Raw genomic sequence first — 23,705 nt, 5'->3', positions numbered from 1 at the left:
AAGCTTCATTAGAAAACTCGTCTTCCCAGTTTGGTTTAGTAGATCAGCGAAGCATCGATGTGAATTCATTTATGCTAACAAAACTACTCATTAATGACAAACTGAAGTGATTAATTAATGAGTTTTTCTCTTTGCAGTTTATCTGCAGCTGCAACAGACTGGAACCAAAATATTAGCAGATCTGCCAGAGAAACGTTCTGGTGAGTTTCTGACCTTCACACAAATGTCTGTGGCTCCTTCCTGACAGCCAGAGGATAAAATTAGAGCGGTGACATCAGCAGCTGCTGAGACCAGCAAATGTTTTCAGGAGAGCCGATCCGCCGGGGGGCCGGAGCGGTTCCACCTGGGAACCGTCTGTTTCCACAGAACACTTCAACCATTCAAACTAAATCTGGTTTTATTTTGCTTGTTTGGCTTTTAAATTTCTGATGTTTATTTTTGTTTGATAGGACATGTTTTATGTTTTAAGGTCAGAGACGCCACCTCTGAGAAAACACCTTGACGATTTTGCCTAGCAACAAGAGCCAACGACGTACGACCCAGCAGAGAAACATCCCACAGCATGATTCTGCCACCACCATTCTGGACGGTTTGATTATTTCAGTCTCAACTTGTCTCCTCTGAACCAGTAGATCAATCTTTGTCTTTTATGACATTAAATAATCAATTTCAGACTTTCAGTTGATGCTGACGTGAGGCTGGTTTACGTTTCAGGATTTTAAAGAACTCCAGTCTGCAGAGGAAGCGTTCGGTCAGTTTGTTTTCTCAGATATTCTCAGCAGTGGCTGGTTTACTGAATCCATAAAATAGAAGTCGGGCAGCAGAAACTACAGCATGGCTCCGACCCGTTTTGACCTTTCCTCAGGTCAGCCGCTGTGTTGGGCCTGGTGTTGACCTCCTGACCATCCACCACCTCTGCAGACGCACTGCGGTGTAAAAGAGGAACAGTTTTACAGAATATCATCCAGAGTCAGTTTCTGCTCTCCTCTGACATCCTGCCACTGTCCTGAGGCTCATAAATCTTTCCCACAGCTCCTTAAACAGTCCATCCACCCAGAAGGCCCCACAGGAACGCAGTACGTAGCGCAGATATGCATCCTTTCCTTTTTTAATATTTTCCTTTTGACCTAGAGAGAAATATGGACACACCCGCTGCCCTTGAAACATCAAATTTAAATTTTGGTTCGCCCTGCCAAATCTAAAGTTTTATAATCTAATAAAAACCAGATCTTTACCAGGAAATGAAATTATTTCATCTCAGTTTCCAGTTTACAGAAACTCTTAACAGATTACTCACCATCAGATGCCTCCTTCCAGCTGTAAAGCACGGTGGTGTCGGGCTGATGATGCGGGCTTGTTGAGCTCCTCTCTGTAGCAAAGTTTTCTAGAGTCAAAAATGAGACCCAGCTTCACAACAACACATGAAAAAGAAAAGACTCAAACTGGAGAAATGGCCTAGTTAAAGTCTAAACCTCAGCCTGACCTTTAGAGAGAAGAAGAGGCCAAAGTTCATCTGGGGGGTGAGATCTGTTGAGTGTTTTTATATTATTGAAATGAAATTGAAATAATTTTCTATCCTGGTAGAGACAAGATCATTTCCATCATGTCTCTTAAGTATTCTTAAAGAGGGTGTACTTTCTTTTGTACACGGTGTTTTGGGCTCCAACAGCCAAATTCAGTACATCCTGTTGTGCTACATAGGAATAAAAACTTACAGCTGAATGTCCTGAAGAACAATTTCCAGCCAAGCAGAAATGTTTCACTTTGCTCTCACTAAATAAGTTTCCCTGAAACTTACATGAAACGGTGAAAAACTATAATTAATCAAGTTATTTTCTCTACTTTATAGATTTTATGACCACTGAGCCATTTTTTTATTCTGTTTTTAGGTTTCTGACCGCTGAGTTAAGAGGTGTTTATAACAGCCGCACCAGCAGGGGGCAGCAGCGGCCGCTCGCTCTGTTTCCGTTGGTAACCTTCCTGGCAACAGGCTGAGCCGACAATCAACATCCGCCCGGTGTGCGTCCTCCCGCTGCTCCTCATCACGTCCAGGTGAAACTAGTGAGAGTTTCTCCTCCGTGACGCCGCAGCTTGATGTCTGACATGGAGAACCCGCCGACCGGAGAGCCGCGCTACGTGAAACGGTGAGACCGGAAACATGACGTTACTGCTCGGCTCGGCTCGGTTCGGTTCGGGTACCGCCTCACAGCAGTTAAATGAGATCTGATTATATCTCAAGCTTCACGGTTACATGTCTCTTTAAATAAATATGATTATTATTTGTTGTTTTACGTGTAAAAGCTTGTTTTGGTCCGTGAGAAGCGAGACATTGTCTGAAACATGTTACCATGGCAACAGCAGGTGTAATCTGGCTGTGTTTCTTCCTGCCTTTCTGATTTTTAATTTGTTCTTTTTGCTATGTTGCTGCATCTGAGAATAATAATAATTTCCTAATTTAATTTGCAGATTACGTTTCTTTAAGTCTTTTATGATTATCTCAAACCAAACCCCTTTAAAATGTGACTTTTTTATTTTGTCCTTTATTGTAAATCATTTCCATCCTTTATATAAAGTATATTTTTAATATTTTTGGTTTATCATATCTGTGTCTTAGTTTACATACATTTAATTTGTTTAAATTCAAATAGAAAGTAATTGAAATTAAAGTTCTTGCTTTTTTTCACACTTGGATTAAATTAAAAAAATATAATTTTTGCGTAAATTTATTGATGGAATCAATGAAATAGGAATGAAACATTTAATAAAACCCATGAGTATTTGCTGAATATTGGCATTCATTTAATTGAACATATGTTGGTGCATAATATTTCTATATTTAATATTTTTACTGGCAGTTGGGAGTTAAAATCTGAGACGTGTTGGATTTTATTTTCTCCACTTTCTGTGTTTCTGGGCCTGCAGGAGGGTGAAAGGATGCTCTCTGGACGTCCACCCCACTGAGAAGGCTCTGGTGGTCCAGTACGAGGTGGAGGCGACCATACTGGGAGAACTGGGAGAACCGATGGTTGAAGAGCGAAAAAGCTGTCAGAAGATGTGAGGAAAGGATTCAGTTTTAACCTGGGACGAACCGATCCACGTATTTCACTTCTGATACTCATATCTGAGGTTTAGTATCGGACGATCTGTTACAAACAGATGAATTTACTTAAAACATTTATTTTTTCTAACTGAAACTTAAACATACTGAATTACAAATATGTCTGATAACTGTGCACCAGTACGGCTCACTGAAACACACCAACAGTTTCACCAGCTGGTCAAACATGTAAACATCTTTAATTTGTTCAGTCAGTAAAAGAAACAATAAAGAAACTGAAACTGACAGAAACAGCAGACAAGTAAAAATAAACTCTAACAGTCTTTCTTTGTAATGGTTCAAACTTCTGAATATAATGTAGAATAAATAATAAAGAATGATGTCGCAAAAAGTATAGAATGAGACTGAATAGATTGGCATATTACAGATAATATCGGATATTAATATCTCTCCTCTAGTTTTAATAGCTTTAATAAGTGGAGCGTTTGTTCCAGGATCCGTCTGAAGAGCCTGAACGCCAACACGGACACGGCTTCTCTGGCCCACAAGGTGGTGGAGGAATGTCAGCTCATCCATCCGTCCAAGCTGGCCGAGGTGGAGCAGCTGCTCTTCTACCTGCAGAACCGGAAACAGAGCAGCGGTACCAAACCCGCCTCACTTCCTGCTCGCTGTGTCTGGATCCTGCTCTCAGCTGACCCATCTTTTCCACAGACAACCAGGAGAAGAAGAACATCTCGCCTCGGGACTTCATGCCGTACAGCGGAGTGGAGGTAGGAGCCGCCCGTCTGACCGCCGCCGTTCCTCTGCAGCAACCGGGTCAACCTGTTATCCTCTGCTGCAGCTGGACGAGGAGGCAAGCATCGGCAGCATCGACGAGTACGTGGAGCTGCTGTACGAAGACATCCAGGAGAAGATCCGCGGCGCCGCATTCATCTTCCAGCTGGCCCAAAACGCAGACTACCTGGAGGAGCTGCAGCAGCACGGTAACGCTGCAGCAGCAATGTAACGCTGCAGCAGCAATGTAACGCTGCAGCAGCACGGTAACGCTGCAGCAGCACGGTAACGCTGACGCAGTCGCCATCTGCTGTTTGTTTGCAGAGGTGGTACTGGGAGCACTGGCCAGAGTGCTGAGAGAGGACTGGAAGCAGAGCGTTGACCTGGCAACCACCATCGTTTCCGTCTTCTTCTGTTTCTCCAGGTAAACCAGGAAAACGTGGCGCTGCTGTCAGATATGAATAATTTTAGTAATTCTGACAACCTGGAACCGGAGAGGTTTGGTCTGATTTCACTTGGTGAGATAAGAATGCGTCTCTTTATCTAGTGTATGTAAACTTGTGGTTTCACTGCAGCGTCCAGGTTTAAAGTCCTGGATGCTTCTCCTGTCTTCCCAGCTTCTCCCAGTTTCACAGCCTGGTGACCCACTTCAAGATCGGCGCCCTCTGCATGAACATCGTGGAGCACGAGCTGAAGCGCTTCGAGTTGTGGAAGGACGAGCTGCAGAAGAAGAAGAAGGCCGATATCCTTTAGGCCCGACCTGCAGCCGCGCAGCTGATTAACGATCCGCCGCTGGTCTGAGCTCCTTAACGAGATTCACCTGACGAGTTCCCCGACAACCAGAGTCTGAGGAAGGATCACGACAAGTCGCTGAGGAAGTACCAGAGTCTGCTGGCCAAGCAGGAGCAGCTACTCAAAGGTACAGACCTCCAGCTGTGACCTCCAGCTGTGACCTCCAGCTGTGACCTCCAGCTGTGACCCCGCCCAGCCAGGTGAACCTCTGTCTGCTCCTGGTCTGCAGTGTCTCTGTATCTGCTGCTGAATCTGGCTGAGGACACGCGGACGGAGCTGAAGATGAGGAACAAAAACATCGTCCAGATGCTGGTGAAGCTGCTGGAGCGCGACGACCAGGAGCTGCTGCTGGTGGCCGTGTCCTTCCTCAAGAAGCTCTCCATCTTCCTGGAGAACAAGAACGACATGGTAACTTAAAAACTAAAAAAACAACAAAACAAACAAAACAGAACAACATGATGACAATAGAAGGACAAACAGCCACATGGTGAGACGGAGGATTTCTCTTCTTGTATTTATTTTCAGATTTAGTCTCTATAAAACATCTGTAATCCAGATTAAAACGAAATATTTAACCTGAAAGTATTTCTGCATTGAACATTAAACCACGTTGTAAAAGTGAGTGAAAGTTTACAGCATGTTGGTTAAAGTTTGTAAAGATTTTATTTTTATTACACCAAATTAAAAACAACCTCATTAAATTCAGATTTATTATGGAGGAACTTTGATCGGCTCCGATTCACAGAATTGGTTTAATTCAGTCACATTCAAGGGTTTCAATGCAGGATCGACTGTTTAGAGTCAAACTACAGAATCTCAGACTTTGACTAGGTCACTCCATAACTGTCTCTTTCTTCATTTTTGTGTCTTTTCTTCCTTTTGTTTTCTGTCCCTTTCCTTTGGTCTGTCTTTATTTATTTCTTTTTCTTGTCTTCCGTTCTTTCTTCTTTCTCTCTCTGGGCTGTTGGGTCAGACGTGTTATTTCTGAGGCCTACTTCATGCCGTCCGACGGGTCCAGGTCTTCAGCAGGTCATCAGGGTCCGGTTCTCTCAGGGTTTCATTAAATCTGTGGTCGGATTTACTTCCCTGGTTTCCAGCTGCTGCTGCTGCCCAGCAGGTTGTTGGTTCAATTCTTCCTGGTTTCACTCGCAGCCGGACGGGAACCGGCCAATCAGAACGCAGAACTGCTGAGAAAGCTTCACCTGATTGGCTGTTGAAGTAATTTCTTGTATTTATTTGTTCTGTCTCCTGCAGTGAATGTGGATCGCTCCCAGAATCCACCTGGTTCTGATCAGCTGGCGGGTTTTTATCAGAACCAGACCCGGTTAGGACCCGGTTTAATCTGCATCTTTGATTCAGAGTAAATGTCCAGCAGGACGGTTCTGGTGGGTTAACGGGTCGGGTTTCTGACCGGGTGGTTCTGCTCAGCGGCTGGACCCGGGTCTCTGCTGATGGAAGCAGAACTCCGGCTGTAATTGATCCAGGCTGCAGCTGATTAAGCAGCTCTGCTGGTTTCCCACACAGTAGCAGCAACTGGTTTAACTGGGAGCAGGTCGGGTCAGAGCAGCAAATGAACTGGTGGCTCCGCTCTGATCCGTTCAGAACCCGGGTCCAATTCTGAGCCGAGACGTTCATCAGCTCAACGCTTCCACCTGCAGGACGGGAGGAACAGCCCGGGTAGCGACCACAGGGACCGGTTCCGGTTCCGGTTCCGGTTCCGGGTTAACTGGTTGGAGGGAAAAGATGCAACTAGCGACAAATCCAGATGTTTGCAGAACTGAATCCAGAACCAGGAAGCAGCCGTGTGTTCGGTCGTTCTGGTTTTAGATCTTTATTTTTCCAGTCTGGACTCCCACCCTGCAGGTATTTAAACTTTAGGCCCGTTGCCCTGACCTTTGCCCTCCTCCTTCGGTTGACCTCCTGGTGTTGCAGAGCTGAGCTCCTCCCAGCCTGTTTCTAATATTCTTGTTGTTTGGACCGGCTCCTGCCGTGTTCTGACCGTCGCTCCCTGTCCCCCCAGGCCGAGGCGGCCGCCGTGGAGAAGCTGGCCCGCCTGGTTCCCTGCGACCACCAGGAGCTCCAGAGCGCCACCTGTCGGCTGCTGCTCAACCTGTCCTTCGACACGGCGCTGCGCGGCCAGATGGTCCGGGCCGGCCTCGTTCCCAGGCTCTCCTCTCTGCTGGGTAAGCGGTTTCCGTGGTTACGGGCATCGTGTCTGGGCGGAGGCTCTGAAGCGTCTCGGGGGGCGGATCCGATAGCAGAACATAATTAACGGAATATATTTGTTAGAATAACACGGCAGAACCTCGGAGCGCAGCTTGTTTTTGTAGCAGCGAGTCGGAGAAGCAAAGGAGTCATCAGAGGTTCTGGGGGGGGGGCCTGCAGGAAGGTCCCTGAAATATCGCGCCGCCTCATAGTTGTGACACTGTTGGGTCGGCCTGAATCAGCGAGAGTCCGCTGGGCTCCGCACGCCGACGCCGGCGCCATCAATCATCCGCCGGCTTCCCGCCTTTCATCCGCCGCGCGGCGTGAAGGCCCCGCTGCGCCTGAGAGGAGAGGAGAGCCTTTGTGTCCAGGCCTGACGAGAGGTCGTGACCCCTGCAGATCAGATCCCCTCCCGTCCCGTCTGAAGGAAGACCTGAGCTCCAGTCCTGGTTCCTCCTCCTGGATTTTTCCCGCCCTGGACGACACCGGTCCGATGTCCGAGCCGTCTGCTGCCGCTGCTGAGCAAGCTCTGCACCGGTGGCAGCTTCTCTCCTTCATCCACAAGAACAGCAGTGAAACTGGCTAACGTCAAGTCAAACAGCAGGAAGTGAAACCATAACGATGATAAAATGGGCCAATCAGAGCGGAGATGTGAAGGAGTGTCGATGTGAGCCTTTAAAAAAGAAAACAGATCATTTTTATAAAAATATGATCTCAGAAAACTGTCGTGTTTCAGAGAATCATAATGCTTTTAGGTTTTATAATCAAGAGAAATATGAAAATTTTTGCCATAAATTCACATTTTTCTGTACAGGATGCTGATATAAAATTATTCTAAAGAAACATTCCAGACTGGATGAAAGGAAATATTACTGGAAATAAAACCTGCATTTATTATTATATCTATATTTTAAAACATCTGTTGGTTTTAAAAGATTCTGTGGAAGGTCCAAAGATCGCAGACAGCAGAACCCAACAGGCAGACGTAGATATAGATGGCATAGATTCTGAAATGCTGATAGTTAAAACTTACTATTACAACAATAAATAACAGAATTTGTAGTTACTTATTAATTCTACATAATATAATCAATATAAATTTGGACTAAACTGCAATAAAACTTGATCTTTAATCGGTCTCAGTCCAATAAAATCTGGAATAAATCATCTTTATTTGTAAAAGTGAACGTTTGATTCTCTGCCTGTAATGTAAATATGTTCAATACACAAAGAGTTGATCCGGCATCGTGAGTCCTGTTGTTTTTTAATAAATTCATTTTTACGTTTCAGTCCAATATTGTATATTATTTTTAATATTATTATCATTGTTAGCCTTGTTTTTTATATTCTGTTTTTAACTTCTAGTTGAAAAGGCCGGCAGGCAGAGCGTGAAATATTAGTTTAAAAAAGACACTGCTGTTGCACCTGAATTTTAGGACAATAAAAACTGCTTCTATTCTTCTGTTCTATACTTAATTGTTAAATGGATGTTAATTTTATTATTTACCTGCATCTGTCAGATACCTGGAGTAAACTGGAATGGAACACTGTGCATGAATGAATCTAATTTATCTTTGGTAATTGATGAAGAAAACAGCAGCAAACAGCAAAAGCAGCAGCCCTTCAGGACCAATGTAAAAATGACAGCAGTCCAAAATGTAAAAACCTGTTTGTTTTCAGCCAACTGTAGTTTTCTGTTTTCCACTGTCGGCTGCAGAGCCGTGAGAAGCTGCAGCCGCCTGCGGTTGACCTCCGACCCCCGGCTGTTAAACAGTCCATTCAGGCCGGTAATATTTGTCCAGGAACAGTGGGCCCCTCCTGGATGTGGTCGGCGGCGTCCTGCGGCGCGTTGCGGGACAAGCGGTCATTCATGGCTGACCCGCCTCCTGCCTGTGTTTGTGTTGCAGCTGACGAGGCGCAGAGGCAGCTGGCCATGTGCGTCCTGTACCACATCAGCATGGACGACAGATTCAAGTCCGTGTTTGCTCACACCGACTGCATACCGCAGGTGAGACTGGCTAACGTCGAGGCGCCCGCAGTTAGAGACGCTGGGAGGGAACTGAGCCTGACATCGGTTCAGGTTCTGACCGGGTTCTGGGTTTTCCTCTTGACATGTTTGACATATCAGGTTTAAATTTAGGATTAGCCGTTTTAAGGGGAATCTAAATGATTTCCAGTGAATCTACAGACTCGGTGATGCACCAGTCCAACAGCGGCAGTTTCTATAGCAGCTTGTAAGACCCAGCTTTTATTTTGATAGTCCACTTCCAAAAACAAATTGACAAATTAGCATTAATATTTAGCTCTGACCTAATATTTACAGCTAAATATTTAGCTTACGAGGCAGCTTGCTAATTAAATATTTAGTTTGGCCAAAGGTATAGCTAGCGTCAAGCTAGATATTTAGCTCAGTTTAAATTGAAGCAGACCAAATATTTAGTTAGCAAGCTAAATATGTAGCTAGTTAACTATTTAGATAGTTAGCTAATTAGTTGCTAACTAATTAGTTAGCAAGGTAATTACTTGCTCAGTAGTTAGTTTGAAGCTAAATAAATGTTTACTTAACTAGTTAGATAATTAGCTTCAAATTTCAGTTTAAAACTAAATACTTAATTAGCAACATAGTTATTAATTTTACAAATTACATGTTTAGTTATCAAAGTAAATATTTAACAAGCTGATTTTATTTGGTATGAAGCTAAATATGGATTTTGCTCATTATATATTTAAGTACAAAGTTAAATATTTAGTTTTGAGTTGGATATTTAAAGTCATGCTAAATATTTACCTTGCTAAATAAAATGTATTTTAATTTTTAAATTAATAATTATGTTTCTAATTAAGTATTTTTAATCTATAACATTTATAAATGAATTAATATTATGGCAAAAGTTTGACTTTTAAAAATCAGTCCCTTTTTTCCTCTTATAACCTCAGTTATTTACAAACGGTCCCACTCAGAGAGAAGGAACCCAACCTGACATTTCTCCAGGTTCTGTCTGCGGTTCTGATCCAGATCAGCCCAGAATCAGATTCCCTCTGTGGGAAAACAAAGTTTCCACCTCAGCCTTATTTGCTCGCAGCGTTTGGAGCGTTAGCTGCCGCCGCGTTGCGGGCGCTCCCTCCTGACCCAGCCGACCCGGTCGCCAGCCGACCCGGTCGCCGGCTCCTCTCCTGTCAGCTGATTGGCCGGCGCCGCGCGGCGTTAGCTTGCTGGGATTGGGTGTAAATGCTGTCCAGATGTGGATGTGAGGCTCGGCTGTTTGTTCAGAAGGTCGAGTCGGCAGCAGATCAGAACCTCGGCAGCGTGACCAGGATGTGACCTCTGACCTCGGCCCCGCCTCCCTCGCTCTCACTGATCCTGCTTGAGAGACTTGGACTAAATGAAAGAGATGAATGTTTTTTCTCACATCCACAGCAGAGATCCTCAGACTTTTAGTTTTAGTCTGAAGAGGAAACACAGACAGATAGAAATAGAACTGTTATAATAAAATAAATTAGTTTTATTATTTAGTTCTCTTCTTTTGGGGAAACTCAGCATAGGGAAAGATGAACACATTATCCTGAAGAGAGGAGAGAACATGAATTTGTGATTATCGTATTTCTGTGGGTCGTTTGCAGCCCAAAGGAAAAGGAAACCAAAACGGATCAGATTGTTGGACGTTAGCAGCTGATTGAGGCTCATTTACAGACGTTATGGGTTAATAAGTTAACTGTAAGTTTTAGCTTCATTAAGTTTTATAAGTGATGATAATATGACAGGTTTAATGTGAAGAAGCAGTTTTTATTAACGGGGAAGTAAAGCTCGGATCTGTGTTCGGCTTCCTGAATCCGTTTTCTGCAGATGTTTTCCTGCATCAGTTCTGTCGTCTGCTGAAGTTTCTGCTCCATGAAACACATCTGAAAACATCACTTTCAACCATTTCTGCAGATTCTCAGAGGGATTCAGGTGAAAGGTGGACATTTATCCTATCATTAAAAGTTTTTCTAAGTATTTTTGATTTATCGTTTTTTTGATCATTTTGAATTAATAATATTTAAAACACCCTTTAACTGCCATTACTGTCAGCATTCATAGTTTTCTTCTTTCTCTTCAGTGTTTGTTTAATAAAAGCATCAATAAAATACCAATAAATGCAATACTAACTGGAAATGCAGTCATGTTGTTCAGTTTACTGATATAAACCCGACTGGTGTCCTAAAGAAACGCGTTACAGACGGGAACGTTTTTCAAGCGCGATGTTTGTGTTTGTGGGACTATAATCACTGTGACACACTGTCATACAGTTACCTAAACTTTTATTATAACAACAGTACCACAAAATATTGTGATAAAACTTCTGAGTCCATACCGCCCCTAATTAAGGTTTGGACTTTGACTAGGCCATTCTAACCCAGTCCATAATGTCTTTGACTGGATGTCCTGCTGGAAGGAGAGAAAGGAGGAAGGATACACTTTCCCTTCTGTTTGTGTTTGTAATGTGAAACAAACATTGAGGTTCAAAGGTCATGAATACTTTTCAAAGCACTGTAAACATGTTTTCTGCCTGATTGTTGACTTTAGTCCCAGAAAGTCTCTGCTGACTCAGCAGGTCCGCCCGGGTGTGAAAACATCAGTAATAAACTTTTCTGTTCCCACCTTTCCTCCGTCACTTCTCACTGATCTGATCCCCCACCCCTTCAATGGGGTCACCGTCCAGGAGCAGCAGCGGAGGCGGAGCAGGCTGCGGGCCCCCGGCGGCCCCCGGTGGCCCCCGGTGGCCGTCTGCGGTAAATGAGCAGAAGCAGGTGCCAGAGAGTCTAGACGGGGCTGATTTGGGATCCGGGACCCCCGGTATGTGATACCTAACCCCGGCCCCGCCGACGCTCCTGATGCTCAGCTCCTCACAGGGAAGAGCTGCACCTCCTCCAAACCTCCACCTCCTCCTCCACCTCTCAGCTCAGAGCCTTTCCTGTTTAATGTTAAATCAGACAGAGGGGACGGGTGGACAGACGGGAGGATTAGCATGAACTAGCAAATCTAACTAGCATAAGGTGCTAGCATAATGAACTAGCATAAGTAACTAGCATGAACTAGCATAAGGTGCTAGCATAATGAACTAGCATAAGGTGCTACCATGAACTAGCATAATGAACTAGCATAATGAACTAGCATAAGGCGCTAGCATGAACTAGCCGTCTCAGCTGCAGATCTCCAACACGTCTGGCTCTAATTGTCACGTTTCTACTGAACTAGAACCAGGAACTGATTCAGTCTGACTGATTCCTTTAGAGCTGCAGCCTAATGATTCATTAACTGGTAATTTATTAAACTGTGGAGGTTATGATCAGTTATTATTATAAATCTCTGGTCTCTGAGTTCAGTCTGACATGTTGAAAGTTTTAGATATTCTGATAATACAAATTCTTTTCTTTTGTCTTTCATTTTCTCTCTCTTCCCTCAGCTGTTCACATGACAGAATCCTCCTTTCTTCCTCTGGTTAATTTTTTTTTAGCTGATACTTAATATTAACAGTTTTCACCAAAAGCACAAAGGGTAAGGGGTCAGCCGCGTCCTGTTTGGCCACGCCCTGCGTCGGTCTAGCTCCACCGTGTTTAGACCACGCCCCTGTATGTCTAGCCCTGTTTTAGGCCACGCCCCTGTATGTCTAGCCCTGTTTTAGGCCACGCCCCTGTATGTCTAGCCCTGTTTTAGGCCACGCCCCTGTATGTCTAGCCCCGCCCTGTTTTAGGCCACGCCCCTGTATGTCTAGCCCTGTTTTAGGCCACGCCCCTGTATGTCTAGCCCCGCCCTGTTTTAGGCCACGCCCCTGTATGTCTAGCCCCGCCTCGTTCTGGGTTCAGAACTGGAGTTAAGTTGGAATTTGGCCAAATTTACCTTTGAGTTTTTGGGCTCGGACTTTAAAAATCCAAAATTTTAATGTTCAGATCAGACGTCTTCTGTGATTGGCTGGTTCTGACCCAGATCAGATCGGGTTGGATGAAGCATCTACCTGACCTGATGATGATGATGATGATGATGGTTGTTGTTGTCTGGCAGCTGATGAAGATGATGCTGGGCGGTGAAGAGCAGCTGGACGTGGAGCTCGTCTCGCTCTGCATCAACCTGGCCGCCAACCGGAGCAACGCTCAGCTGTTCTGTGAAGGTTTGAGCTGCACCACCATCAGAACCGACTGACCAGAACCGACCCATCAGAACCGACCCATCAGAACCGACCGATCCATCAGAACTAACCCATCAGACTGACCAGAACTGACCCATCAGAACCGGTCCCAGCGTCTCCTCCTGCCCAGGGAACGGCCTGAAGCTGCTGATGGGTCGGGCTCTGAAGCTGAAGGACGTTCTGGTGATGAAGATGATCAGGAACCTGTCTCAACATGGCGGAGACACCAAGAACCTGTTCCTGGTCCGTTTCCGTGTCCGTCGGCGTCGCTGTGGCACCTGAGTCCCGGTGAGACGTTTTGTCCTCGTCTGGTCTCTGCAGGACCACGTCGGCGACCTGGCGGCCCAGATCGGCGAAGACGAGGCCGAAGAGTTTGTGATCGAGTGCCTGGGAACCCTGGCCAACCTGACCATCCCGGACCTGGACTGGGAGCTGGTTCTGAGGGAGTACGACCTGGTTCCGTACCTGAAGCGGCGCCTGAAGCCAGGTGAGTGTCTCCAGACCGCCGTGACCCCGCCGTGACCTCCGGCTGCCATGGCTCAGGCCCGGTTATCAGAGGAGAGGCGCGGCTTCCCTCCTTATCTGGAGCTTTGATGGTCGCTGACCTCTGACCCCGCCTGGGTTCATCTGAGAGCCTGATACCGACCAGAGGGAAGGTCAGAAGGTCACGCTGCGTTCAGGGTCCGGACGGTCCGGAGGATTACAAACGTTTCTCTGTTTTAGTTTAACCAGAATATAAAAAATCTGAACAACCTTCTGGATTTATGTGGCATTTTCCACACCGGAGGGAAACAGGTGAAAGGTCAGAGGTCAGGAGGTGTGGTTCTGCTGCCTGTCAACCCAAAGCATCTTATCTAGGAAGAAATGTGGAGGAACGCAGTGGAGCAGAGGCTGCAGGCCTCAACCCGGCGGTTCGATTCCCAGACCGTTTGCTGCATCTCTTCCTTCGCTCTCTGCTCTTCTTCCTCCATTCCTCCAAAATAAAAGCTGGAGGTTCCAAAGCAATATAAGCAAACCTGGAGTTCAGTAAATAGAAATGATTTAGATTTTGTTCTCGTTGACCAGGAAGAATCAGAACGTTTAAAACCCACTGGTTCCTCCTGACGCTGCGTTTCCCGACAGGCTCTGCTGAGGACGACCTGATCCTGGAGGTCGTCGTCCTGATCGGCACCGTCTCCATGGACGACTCCTGCGCCGCCATGTTGGCCAAATCCGGCATCATTCCTGCTCTCATCGATCTCCTGAACGGTGAGTGGCTGACTCTTCTTCTTCTTCTGCTTCCTGTCAGGTTTCAGCTGCATGCTGGCGCCGTGTTTAAGGAGGAGTTTAAAGTCTGCAGGCGCTGCTCAGGACGTCTTTACAGAAATTACAGTATCCACTCAGGTTTTTGTTGGAAGAAAAGGGAGTGGTTCTTTGGCAGTAAATTTCTCTAAAATTTCCTACTTTTTCTATAAAGTGTCTGAGATCTTTTGGCAGAAATTATCTTTTTTCTAGTTTTTTTCTGTGGTCTAGAGAATCGTTCCCGTTTTCCTGTTTCAGCCCAACAGGAGGACGACGAGTTTGTCTGCCAGATCCTCTACGTTTTCTACCAGATGGCGTTCCACAAGGCCACCAGAGACGTCATCATCAAAGACACGCGTATCCTTCCTGCTCTGCTGGAGTCACTCATCCTGACTGATAATTCATCCTCATTCATCCTCATTCATCCCCATTCACCCTCATTCACCCTCATTCACCCTCATTCATCCCCATTCACCCTCATTCACCCTCATTCACCCTCATTCATCCTCATTCATCCTCATTCATCCTCATTCACCCTCATTCATCCTCATTCATCCTCATTCACCCTCATTCATCCTCATTCATCCCCATTCATCCTCATTCATCCCCATTCACCCTCATTCACCCTCATTCATCCCCATTCACCCTCATTCATCCTCATTCACCCTCATTCACCCTCATTCACCCTCATTCACCCTCATTCATCCTCATTCACCCTCATTCATCCTCATGGCGTTCCAGGAAATCGTCTCCTTTACTCCCGACACCAGAGGCTCCGGCGTACTTCGTTGACCTGATGCATGACGGCAACGCGGCCATCCGCAGAGTGTGTGACAACACCCTGGACATCATAGCGGTGAGTGGCGGCTCCCCCTGCTGGAGGAGGGCGGTAGTCTGTAAATGATGATCTTTAAAGCGTGTTTATGAGTTACTGATAGTTTAAAGGTTCTGTTGGGTTCTGTCACCGACTGGTTTCCATTAGGAGCTCATTTTAATCTGTGGTCACTAAAATTCTTCTTTTCTTCGACTCTTTGGTTTTTGAACAGAACAGAAAACATTTCATAATCTTTATTTTTCTGCTGCAAGCAGAACCAGGATGTTATCAACGAGTTCCCACCAAAATAAAAGCATGATGAACTGAGACTAAAGTAATTTTCCACAAGTTTCTGAAGACTTAAACATTTTCATCCTTCTAGTCGACTTGCAGGCTGTAACTTCATTTAACCGTTTTATCTTGATCATTTTTTCATCTAGGAATGAAGAAGCTGCAGTAGAAAGAAATCAAACCGTTTTATTTTTTAATTCTTCCTCCTGTTATAAATGCTGGTGGGACTCCATTACAGTTTTTATTGTGTTAATCGCAGGATCTGTAATTAATTAACTTTATTTTAGTCAAAAACAACATAATGACAAAATAAGAAACATTTTAATTGAAATAAATAGACATATTAACTGAACTACGGAGATATTTATTGTTTTTAGTCTGTTATTGATTATTTAACCATCTGATTTAGGCTTTTATTTAGATAATTAGCGGTAAATATAAACTCTGGATCCTCATCCAGTCCAGGTTTTTCCGAGAGAGAAACAGGAAATCAGATCTTCTCGTCAGAAACGTCTTAAAACCTGATTTCATTTTGATTTCTTAATAAATTCATAAATGTGAGATATTTTTAATATTTTATTATATTCTCCTGATGTTTGGCCGTCCGTCCATCAGATCGCAGAGCAGCTGGTGATTGACGGCTGCGGTTCGCTGCCAGCCGCAGCGTGAGCGCTGCCAGACCTCAGATCAGCGTAATTATCTGCAGATTAAAACCAGGCGGCCAATCGGACCGAAGGAAGTGTTTCATTTAAATTATCAGGGAGGCGATTTACGCTGCGCGCCACATGAGAGGCAGGCGGGGGCATCTGGAGTGTGTCAGGGGGCCGACGGCGCCGTCAGGGGAAAACACACACACACACACACACACAGGCAGCGAACACACACCGGGTCCAGGAGTCCTGAAAGACTCACCTTTGATCAGAGCAGCTGAGGACAAACGCAGATTCATAGAGAAATTTGTAGAAGCTCCAGACAGGAAGTAGACGAGCTCACACTGCTGATCGATAACCGATTAGTGTCACTAACCCGAGCGCCGCCGCTGGCTCAGCTCCCGATGATGAACTCTGCGTGATGAAGACTGAGGCTCGGAGTATTGAAGCTGCAGGGAAACAAAATATTTCAGCAAAAATCCTTCATCTGTAGAAACAAGAACCGAACTGAGAACCGGAGGCTTTTAAAGATGGCCGCCATGGCTGACAAGGTTTATTACAGATAAATACTTTAACAGAACCCATAGAAATCATTCTCACAAATAACTTTAGGAATTTTCAAGATGGCTGACATGATTGTCGTAGAAAATGAATTCACCAGTTAGATGAACGTGTCTGGAGTCTCTTCAGAGTCCAAACACGTTGAACTGTAGCAGTCATGGAGGTTTTCTTGGTCTTCTGCTTCCTTTTTCTGGGGGACATTTTTAAAATGGCTGCCATAGTGATAACGGAGAACATATGTTTACGCTAAAATCGGCAGAAATTATTCCCAGTGGGGGGCAAAGCTAACCAAACAGTTAGCATCACTAACTGCTAACACACTTAGCTATGCTACGATAACCCGTTAAACATTAGCAGTAGCTAATGCTAAACCTCTAAGCACATTTAAAACTGAGCAGAAGCTAACCGCTAACCGCTAAGCCTGGCCTGTGATTTTCAACTTATTATTATGAACGTATGAATAAGAAAACCAAAAGTCAAAAACATATAATGTCACACAAAGTTCATCCAACACTGTAAAAACACAAAGTCTTACCAAGAATTTTTGGCTTTTAGTGCAAATATCTATAAATACCTTAAAGCACTTGGAATGAGATAAAAACCAACTTACAGGTAAATTTTCAGGAAATATTGGAGCTTAATTTAAGATTTAAATTTAAATTCCTTAATTTTGATCAAAAAGTTCTAGTTTCATTGGCAGATTATTCCTCTGATAACTGGGAAAAATATCTTTTGCAGTGAAGTCATGGAAATGGGCAACATTTTATGGCAATAATTGGTTTTAAAGGCTCAAATGGCGGCCATTTTTTGAGATGGCCACCATCTTTAAATTCATGGGAAAGATCAGAAAAATCTGATGATGCATTTCTTCCAAGCTAAATCTTTAGCTTGCTGGCTAAGCTTCAGGGTACTGAGTTTATCTTTATGTGTCCAGGCAGCAGAGCAACCAAACCAGAGTTTATCTGACCGAAGTGTTAAAACGGATCCTGATAGTTTCCGTAAAGCCGTCGTCCTTCCCATAATTCCTCTGAGTTCATCGGCAGCCGTCTGTCCCGCTTCGTCTCTCCTCAGGAGTACGACGAGGAGTGGGCGAAGAAGATCCAGACGGCGAAGTTCTGCTACTACAACAGCCAGTGGCTGGAGATGGTGGAGAACCGGCTGCTGGACGAGCCCTTCCTGTACGGAGACGACGGGGAGTCCTTCAGCGGGAACCGGGACGTGCTGGAGCGGCCGGACCTGTTCTACGCCGCAGGTACCCGGATCCTCCAGAACCCTGTGTGGGAACGAACCCGATGTTCGGTTCTGGTCTGAGTCTGTCGTGTCGTTCAGACGGGATTCTCTCCGGAGACGGATCCATCAGCCCCAGTTTCTACGCAGACATCCAGAGCAGCGGAGAGGCTGGAAACCTGAGCAGGTATTCAACACGCCGAGCCGACGGTCCAGGGCCGATACCGATACCAAGATCCGATATTTATACCGATATTATAGATATTTCTCTACTGTTTAGAAACAATGAACTGTAGGGCTTCAGTTCTGCACTGCAGGGTTTATAATAATATTTATCAAACTATAGAGCTTCAAAAATTGAGTTTGGACAAACCTTGGAGTCACAGCATGGCCTAGTCAAAGTACAGAACCAGGAAGTGGAGGAGAGTAGAAGAGGTGGGTCAGGCAGGGTGTGGTCGAGGAAATGCTTCATTAAAACACTTTGGGCTCATCAGAACGTCAACCATGAGACCAAAATCCATGGCAGCTTACTGGGATCGTTTTGGGGAATGTCGTCCCCAAAACGATCCCAGAGTGTTTCTGCTGGGGCTGATATCTGGAGAAGTGTTTCAAAAGGAAGATCAGCATCTTTCTAAAGTTTTATCAATTGCAAGCAGAAAAGTTATTCCACGGTCTTGACTGAATTCACCCCCAGCCATTGGCAGGAAGTCGTGGAGGAGAAACACTCCATGGAAAAATCTTTACATATAAAAGGAGATCCTTACAACAAACGCTGGTCTAAATGGCCCAATCATAATCATAACCAGGTGGAACATCTCGTAATGTTTTACCTTCCTATCTATGCATCAGGTTCTGTGTTGAATGTTTCATTGTAAAAAAGACCTTCCGGCTCACCGAGGGGGCGGGGCCAGAATGTAACTGATAAAGTAACTTGTAATCTAAATTAGTTACTTTCAAAATGATCAGCAAGGAATAATCAGTAATCAAAAGTTACTTTTTCAGGGTAACTATGACATCACAGCACATAACTACAGCCAGATCCGGTTCTTAATATCGACCCAGTTTTACTTATCGGACCGGTTCCGATGTTCATGCCGATTTATCGTGTGTCCCTAATGCTGCCTGCAGTATGAAACTCCGGGCGTATTTGTTAGGAAACACTAAACTTCCCTTCATCCCGTCCTCTGACCGGCGCCGGTTCCCCTGCCGGCTGATCCGGGTTATCGGACCGGTCCCTGAAGGCATCGCTCCACCCTCTGAGAAGCTTTGAGAACAAACACTCTCCGGCCGCCTCCGCGGCTCCAGTGGACCTACCCACTCCATTCCCAATCCCATTCCGACATTCCGGCCTGAAACTTAAAGCCGATGGCTGGGAATTAAAACCTCATTGCTGTTATCACCAGAACCGACCTCGGGTTTCCTGCGAGTCCCCAGAACCAGGCGGCAGCTGATGGGATCCACGGCTGAGTTGATGGATCGTTTGGGAAATCCAGAGTTGATTCAGAGAAATTTGTCCCATTATCGGAGCGCTGCTCGCGTGAGATGAAGCTCCTGTCGGCGGACTGTTCAGCAGGAATGTTTTCCTTGGCCTCGGCCGGGTCCAGAACCCGATCTGAGCAGACGACAGACGCTTCACCTCTGCGGTGTTTGTGTTTTCCCGTTTCCCCGTCCGTCAGCCCGTCTCTGACAGCCCGGAGCGGCGGGGGAGCCGCACGCGTTTCATTTGGACTCAGTAGAATAATCAGAGCCAAATCGGCCGCCGGTTCTGAACCGCGTGAAACACGGTGTGAATCGGACCTCAGAGAGCCGGGCCGGAACGTCAGGAACGGGTCTGAATCTCGGTCCAAAGGAACGCTGAGCATCACCTGATAGAAATGATCAAAATGATTCTAAGGTTCTTCTTGCTTTAAATAGGCCGATTTCCAGTTTCCTGAAGTTTCAGTTCAAGTATTGAAACAAAAACAGTTTAAAATGAAACAACGTTCATCGTTAGAGGAGCTGAACTCGGCTGGCTGTTGAAGCGTTTCACCAGGTTCTGTCATTCAGTCACTTCAATACATAAATTAACATTTTTAATGAAAAATATGCTGCTAAGTTACTGAATAGACATATAAAGATTTATTGTTTTTAATCTGTTATTTCGGTTATTCAAACATCTGGTAAGCTAACTCCATTAGCACCACCTCATCACAACAGCTTCCAATCAGATCCTTTAGAAGCAGAAATTAATAGCAGAAGCCTGACAGAATGCGCTCCGACGCTTTAATGCGTTAAAATGTAAATAACTAATCAATGTGGTTCATTTATTCACCAGTTTTTCACTGTAAATAGAAACTGAATCATCCAGTCTGAGCTGCAGATTTAAACCAGGAAACACGTTTCACTTTTCTGAAAAATTCAGACTGTTTTCATTTCTACAAAATCCTGCATGTTCAGTTTATAACTGGGTGGATAGAAATTAAAAAACAAGAAATTTATTGAATACTGATGAACAATAGTAGTTTTTGTGGTTTCTCAGATTTTAATATCCTGGTAAAATGTTTGGAAGACGATGAACGACATCCATCATGTTCACCACTGGGACGTTTTCACTCCGTCTGCAGCAACTGCAGGAAAACTGATGGAAAATTAATTTCCTTTCTCAGATTTTCTGACAGACGAAGGTGAAATAAATTCCCTCTAATGCAGCTTCTTAAGGGGAAGTGTCTCAGATTCTCCTCCTGGTCCAGTCCGGTTCGGTCCGGAACCCGCCGGGATCAGAGCTTCACTGCTGCTCCTTTAGCCCAGAACCCAAATCCTGTCTGACAGCCGTAGCGTGTGGAGAGGGAAGGGACATATTTCTGCCCCGGGACGGGGGAGGGGCACGGAAACATGGCGAGGAGGAGAAGAGGCGGCGCTGGAAGTGATTTAGATACAAACTCATCATGGCTGCAGCGGGCGGGGAAAAACACGCAGCTCGAATTTTAGCAGGACAGGAAGAGAAACGCTCCCACCTTCTGGGGAAATCCCAAAACTTCTGGACAGGAGGGAGGAGGTCAGCGTGACGGGAGGAGGTCACCGTGACGGGAGGAGGTCACCTTGACGGGAGGAGGTCACCGTGACGGGAGGAGGTCACCGTGACGGGAGGAGGTCACCGTGACAGGAGGAGGTCACCGTGACGGGAGGAGGTCACCGTGACGGGAGGTCACCGTGACGGGAGGAGGTCACCGTGACGGGAGGAGGTCACCGTGACGGGAGGTCACCGTGACGGGAGGAGGTCACCGTGACGGGAGGAGGTCACCGTGACGGGAGGAGGTCACCGTGACGGGAGGTCACCGTGACGGGAGGAGGTCACCGTGACGGGAGGAGGTCACCGTGACGGGAGGAGGTCACCTTGACGGGAGGAGGTCACCGTGACGGGAGGTCACCGTGACGGGAGGAGGTCACCGTGAAGGGAGGAGGTCACCGTGACGGGAGGTCACCGTGACGGGAGGTCACCGTGACGGGAGGAGGTCACCGTGACGGGAGGAGGTCACCGTGACGGGAGGAGGTCACCGTGACGGGAGGAGGTCACCGTGACGGGAGGAGGTCACCGTGACGGGAGGAGGTCACCGTGACGGGAGGAGGTCACCGTGACGGGAGGAGGTCACCGTGACGGGAGGAGGTCACCGTGACGGGAGGAGGTCACCGTGACGGGAGGAGGTCACGTGGAGCCACAAACACCCCCCCTCTCCAGAGCCTTCTTCCTCCTCCTCCTCCTCTTCGTCCTCCGTCTCCACGGCGATCCCCTCCTGCCATGAACTCCTGGCTCCCACTCCCTCTGTGGACGGCTGGAACTTTCCGGGCCTCTGCCGGTCCGGTTCATGGCTGGAGGACGGGTTGGGCCCAGAGGAGGTTTGGAAGTGGAGTGAGAGGTCCACCTAGTGGTGAGTTCTGTCTCTGCAGCTTCAGTTGTTCTGAACTGTGGAGGTTTAACCTTGAGGGTCATGAAGACGGTTCCACAGTCGGCCTTCTGGCAGCTGAAGAACATCCAGGGTCCGAGGACTCGGGTTCCAGAACCCAGAGGAAGTGACCCACGTTCATCTGTAGTCACGGTGATTACTGCGCAGCAGGGCCGGGACCAGCCCTCTGGGGCCCTGAGCAGACTTTCATTTGGGGCCCCCAACCAACCATAAGCTTCGTCTTTGTTAAGCTACAATCTGCTAGCATTAGCATCATTTGTACTTAGCTTACATCATCTCAGTGTAATTATGGTGACGGATTTTATCTTTTACAGGAAAACAAACTGAAATAAAAATATATAAATTCTGAAACAGAGTGTTGTTTATGTTTGATATATTATTCTAACTTTTGGAAAGTAACATCCTCACTAACGTTGCAGTAAACAGTGTAACGTTTGACGTCCATTTCAACAGCAGCAGTAAAAATAACAGAGAAAATGTCTTTCCATGTGTAACATTAGTTTATATTATTATATGGATGGAAACATTTTAAATCTGGACTAGAAACCAACCTGGTTATTGATTAACTTATACCAAATAAGTTGATCAATACTCCATTTATTAATCCTGATCATTTTGATGATTTACGAGATGCAATGTTAGTGATTGGTTTTAATAATTATTGATTATCTGACGTGTTTGTTCTGGATCTGCTTTCAGGTTCTGGTTCTTATTCTGGTTCTGTCTCTCTTTGTCCTTCAGCAGTTTGGACCAGTTTGTCCCGTCGGCTCCGGTTCCGGCGGACCGACCCGTCAGCAACCGGAGTTTCCGACCCGATGAGCGGTTCTTCTACAGCTGCACCGCCAACGCTTCCCGGTAAACCCGGATCCTTCCCTGTGGTCCAGGACTTGGACTAGGCCTTCTGGTTTTACTTTGTGTCTCTGTAACAAACCAGAACCTGGATGGTTCTGTTTTAAACCTCCTGGATCAGAGGCTCTGCAGTGGGTCAGGGGTTAAAGGTCATACATGTTCAGGGTTTCTAAGTGTTTGGGTCTCATTTCCCCGATTGGCCCTTAAGAGGCGCTGTGATCAGAATCATCTAATCTGATTCTCCCATCCCAAAAATCTGAAAGCCCACAGCACCACCACTCCTCCACCATGTTGGACTGTGGTTCACCTGGGTCTAGTTAAAGTCCGTTTGTGTGAGTGGTGTTGTTCTGGAGTTGTCCAGCAGGGGGCTCACACTGCCTGATCAGTCATTCCTCTGCAGCCATGTTCACCTGTGTTTCCTCTTTTTAACAACGACCTGAAGCTCAGTGAGTCAAACAACTTAATCCGTTCAGATTAAACCGTTTTAATCCGAACAGATTAAACCGGTTTAGACAAAATGAAAACTTTCTCATCTTGTCCTGTTTCTCCTGTTAAAGAGGATCTAGAGGTCGGTGTTCTGTGTTTACCTGAGCCGTTACCATGGCAACTGCAGACAGGCAACTGCAATGCTCTTGATGAAAACAAGTAGAAGCAAAGATCAATGTTCTGAATGTTCGGCAGAACCAGAACCGGGCCAAAAGAGAAACTTTTAAATTTCCACAGGAGATCATAAAATAGTAGATTTTTATTTAAACAAATAGAAAATATTTAATATTTAAGGAACGAACAGCAGCTGATGTGTCAGGCATAAATATATTTATTACATGTATTTCATGTTATTATTCTGGATTATTTAAGTTATTATTGACATTTTGACTTAAAAAGGAAAAAAACTCCAGCAGTGAAAATAAAAACTATTTTCATTTTTCTCTGTTTTTATTGCTTCAATGTTTTGACTTGTTAATATTTTGTCCGATCCGACCCGATCCAACCCAATCCGGTCCGGTCTGATCCGATCCGGTCCAACCCGACCCGACCCGGTCCAACCCGGTCCGATCTGGTCCGGCCCGGTCCAACCCGGTTTAGAACTTTAATAAT

General features: G+C 45.8%; 1 protein-coding gene across 2 annotated transcripts; it reads left to right on the top strand.

Moving 5' to 3' along the window:
- Nucleotides 1-790: 790 nt before the first annotated feature.
- Nucleotides 791-23,535, top strand: kifap3a (kinesin-associated protein 3a). Of its 2 annotated transcripts, none has more exons than XM_044128396.1 (21): nucleotides 791-1,076; nucleotides 1,890-2,144; nucleotides 2,923-3,054; nucleotides 3,553-3,698; nucleotides 3,770-3,828; nucleotides 3,900-4,041; nucleotides 4,157-4,256; nucleotides 4,450-4,574; nucleotides 4,653-4,751; nucleotides 4,854-5,032; nucleotides 6,645-6,807; nucleotides 8,737-8,837; nucleotides 12,870-12,975; nucleotides 13,124-13,236; nucleotides 13,315-13,480; nucleotides 14,116-14,241; nucleotides 14,533-14,631; nucleotides 15,045-15,130; nucleotides 17,662-17,842; nucleotides 17,920-18,004; nucleotides 22,500-23,535. In XM_044128396.1, the coding sequence occupies exons 2-21, from the start codon at nucleotides 2,095-2,097 to the stop codon at nucleotides 22,615-22,617; spliced, it is 2,376 nt and encodes a 791-aa protein (XP_043984331.1). In that variant the 5' UTR covers nucleotides 791-1,076; nucleotides 1,890-2,094; the 3' UTR covers nucleotides 22,618-23,535. The 2 variants fall into 2 exon arrangements, with proteins under 2 accessions (XP_043984331.1, XP_043984332.1); XM_044128397.1 differs by having other exon boundaries at nucleotides 866-1,076; nucleotides 22,503-23,535.
- Nucleotides 23,536-23,705: the final 170 nt, after the last annotated feature.

The sequence above is a fragment of the Gambusia affinis genome, linkage group LG10 (assembly GCF_019740435.1).
Source record: "Gambusia affinis linkage group LG10, SWU_Gaff_1.0, whole genome shotgun sequence".
Classification (NCBI taxonomy): domain Eukaryota; kingdom Metazoa; phylum Chordata; class Actinopteri; order Cyprinodontiformes; family Poeciliidae; genus Gambusia; species Gambusia affinis.
This window is presented reverse-complemented; position numbering and strand designations above follow the sequence as displayed.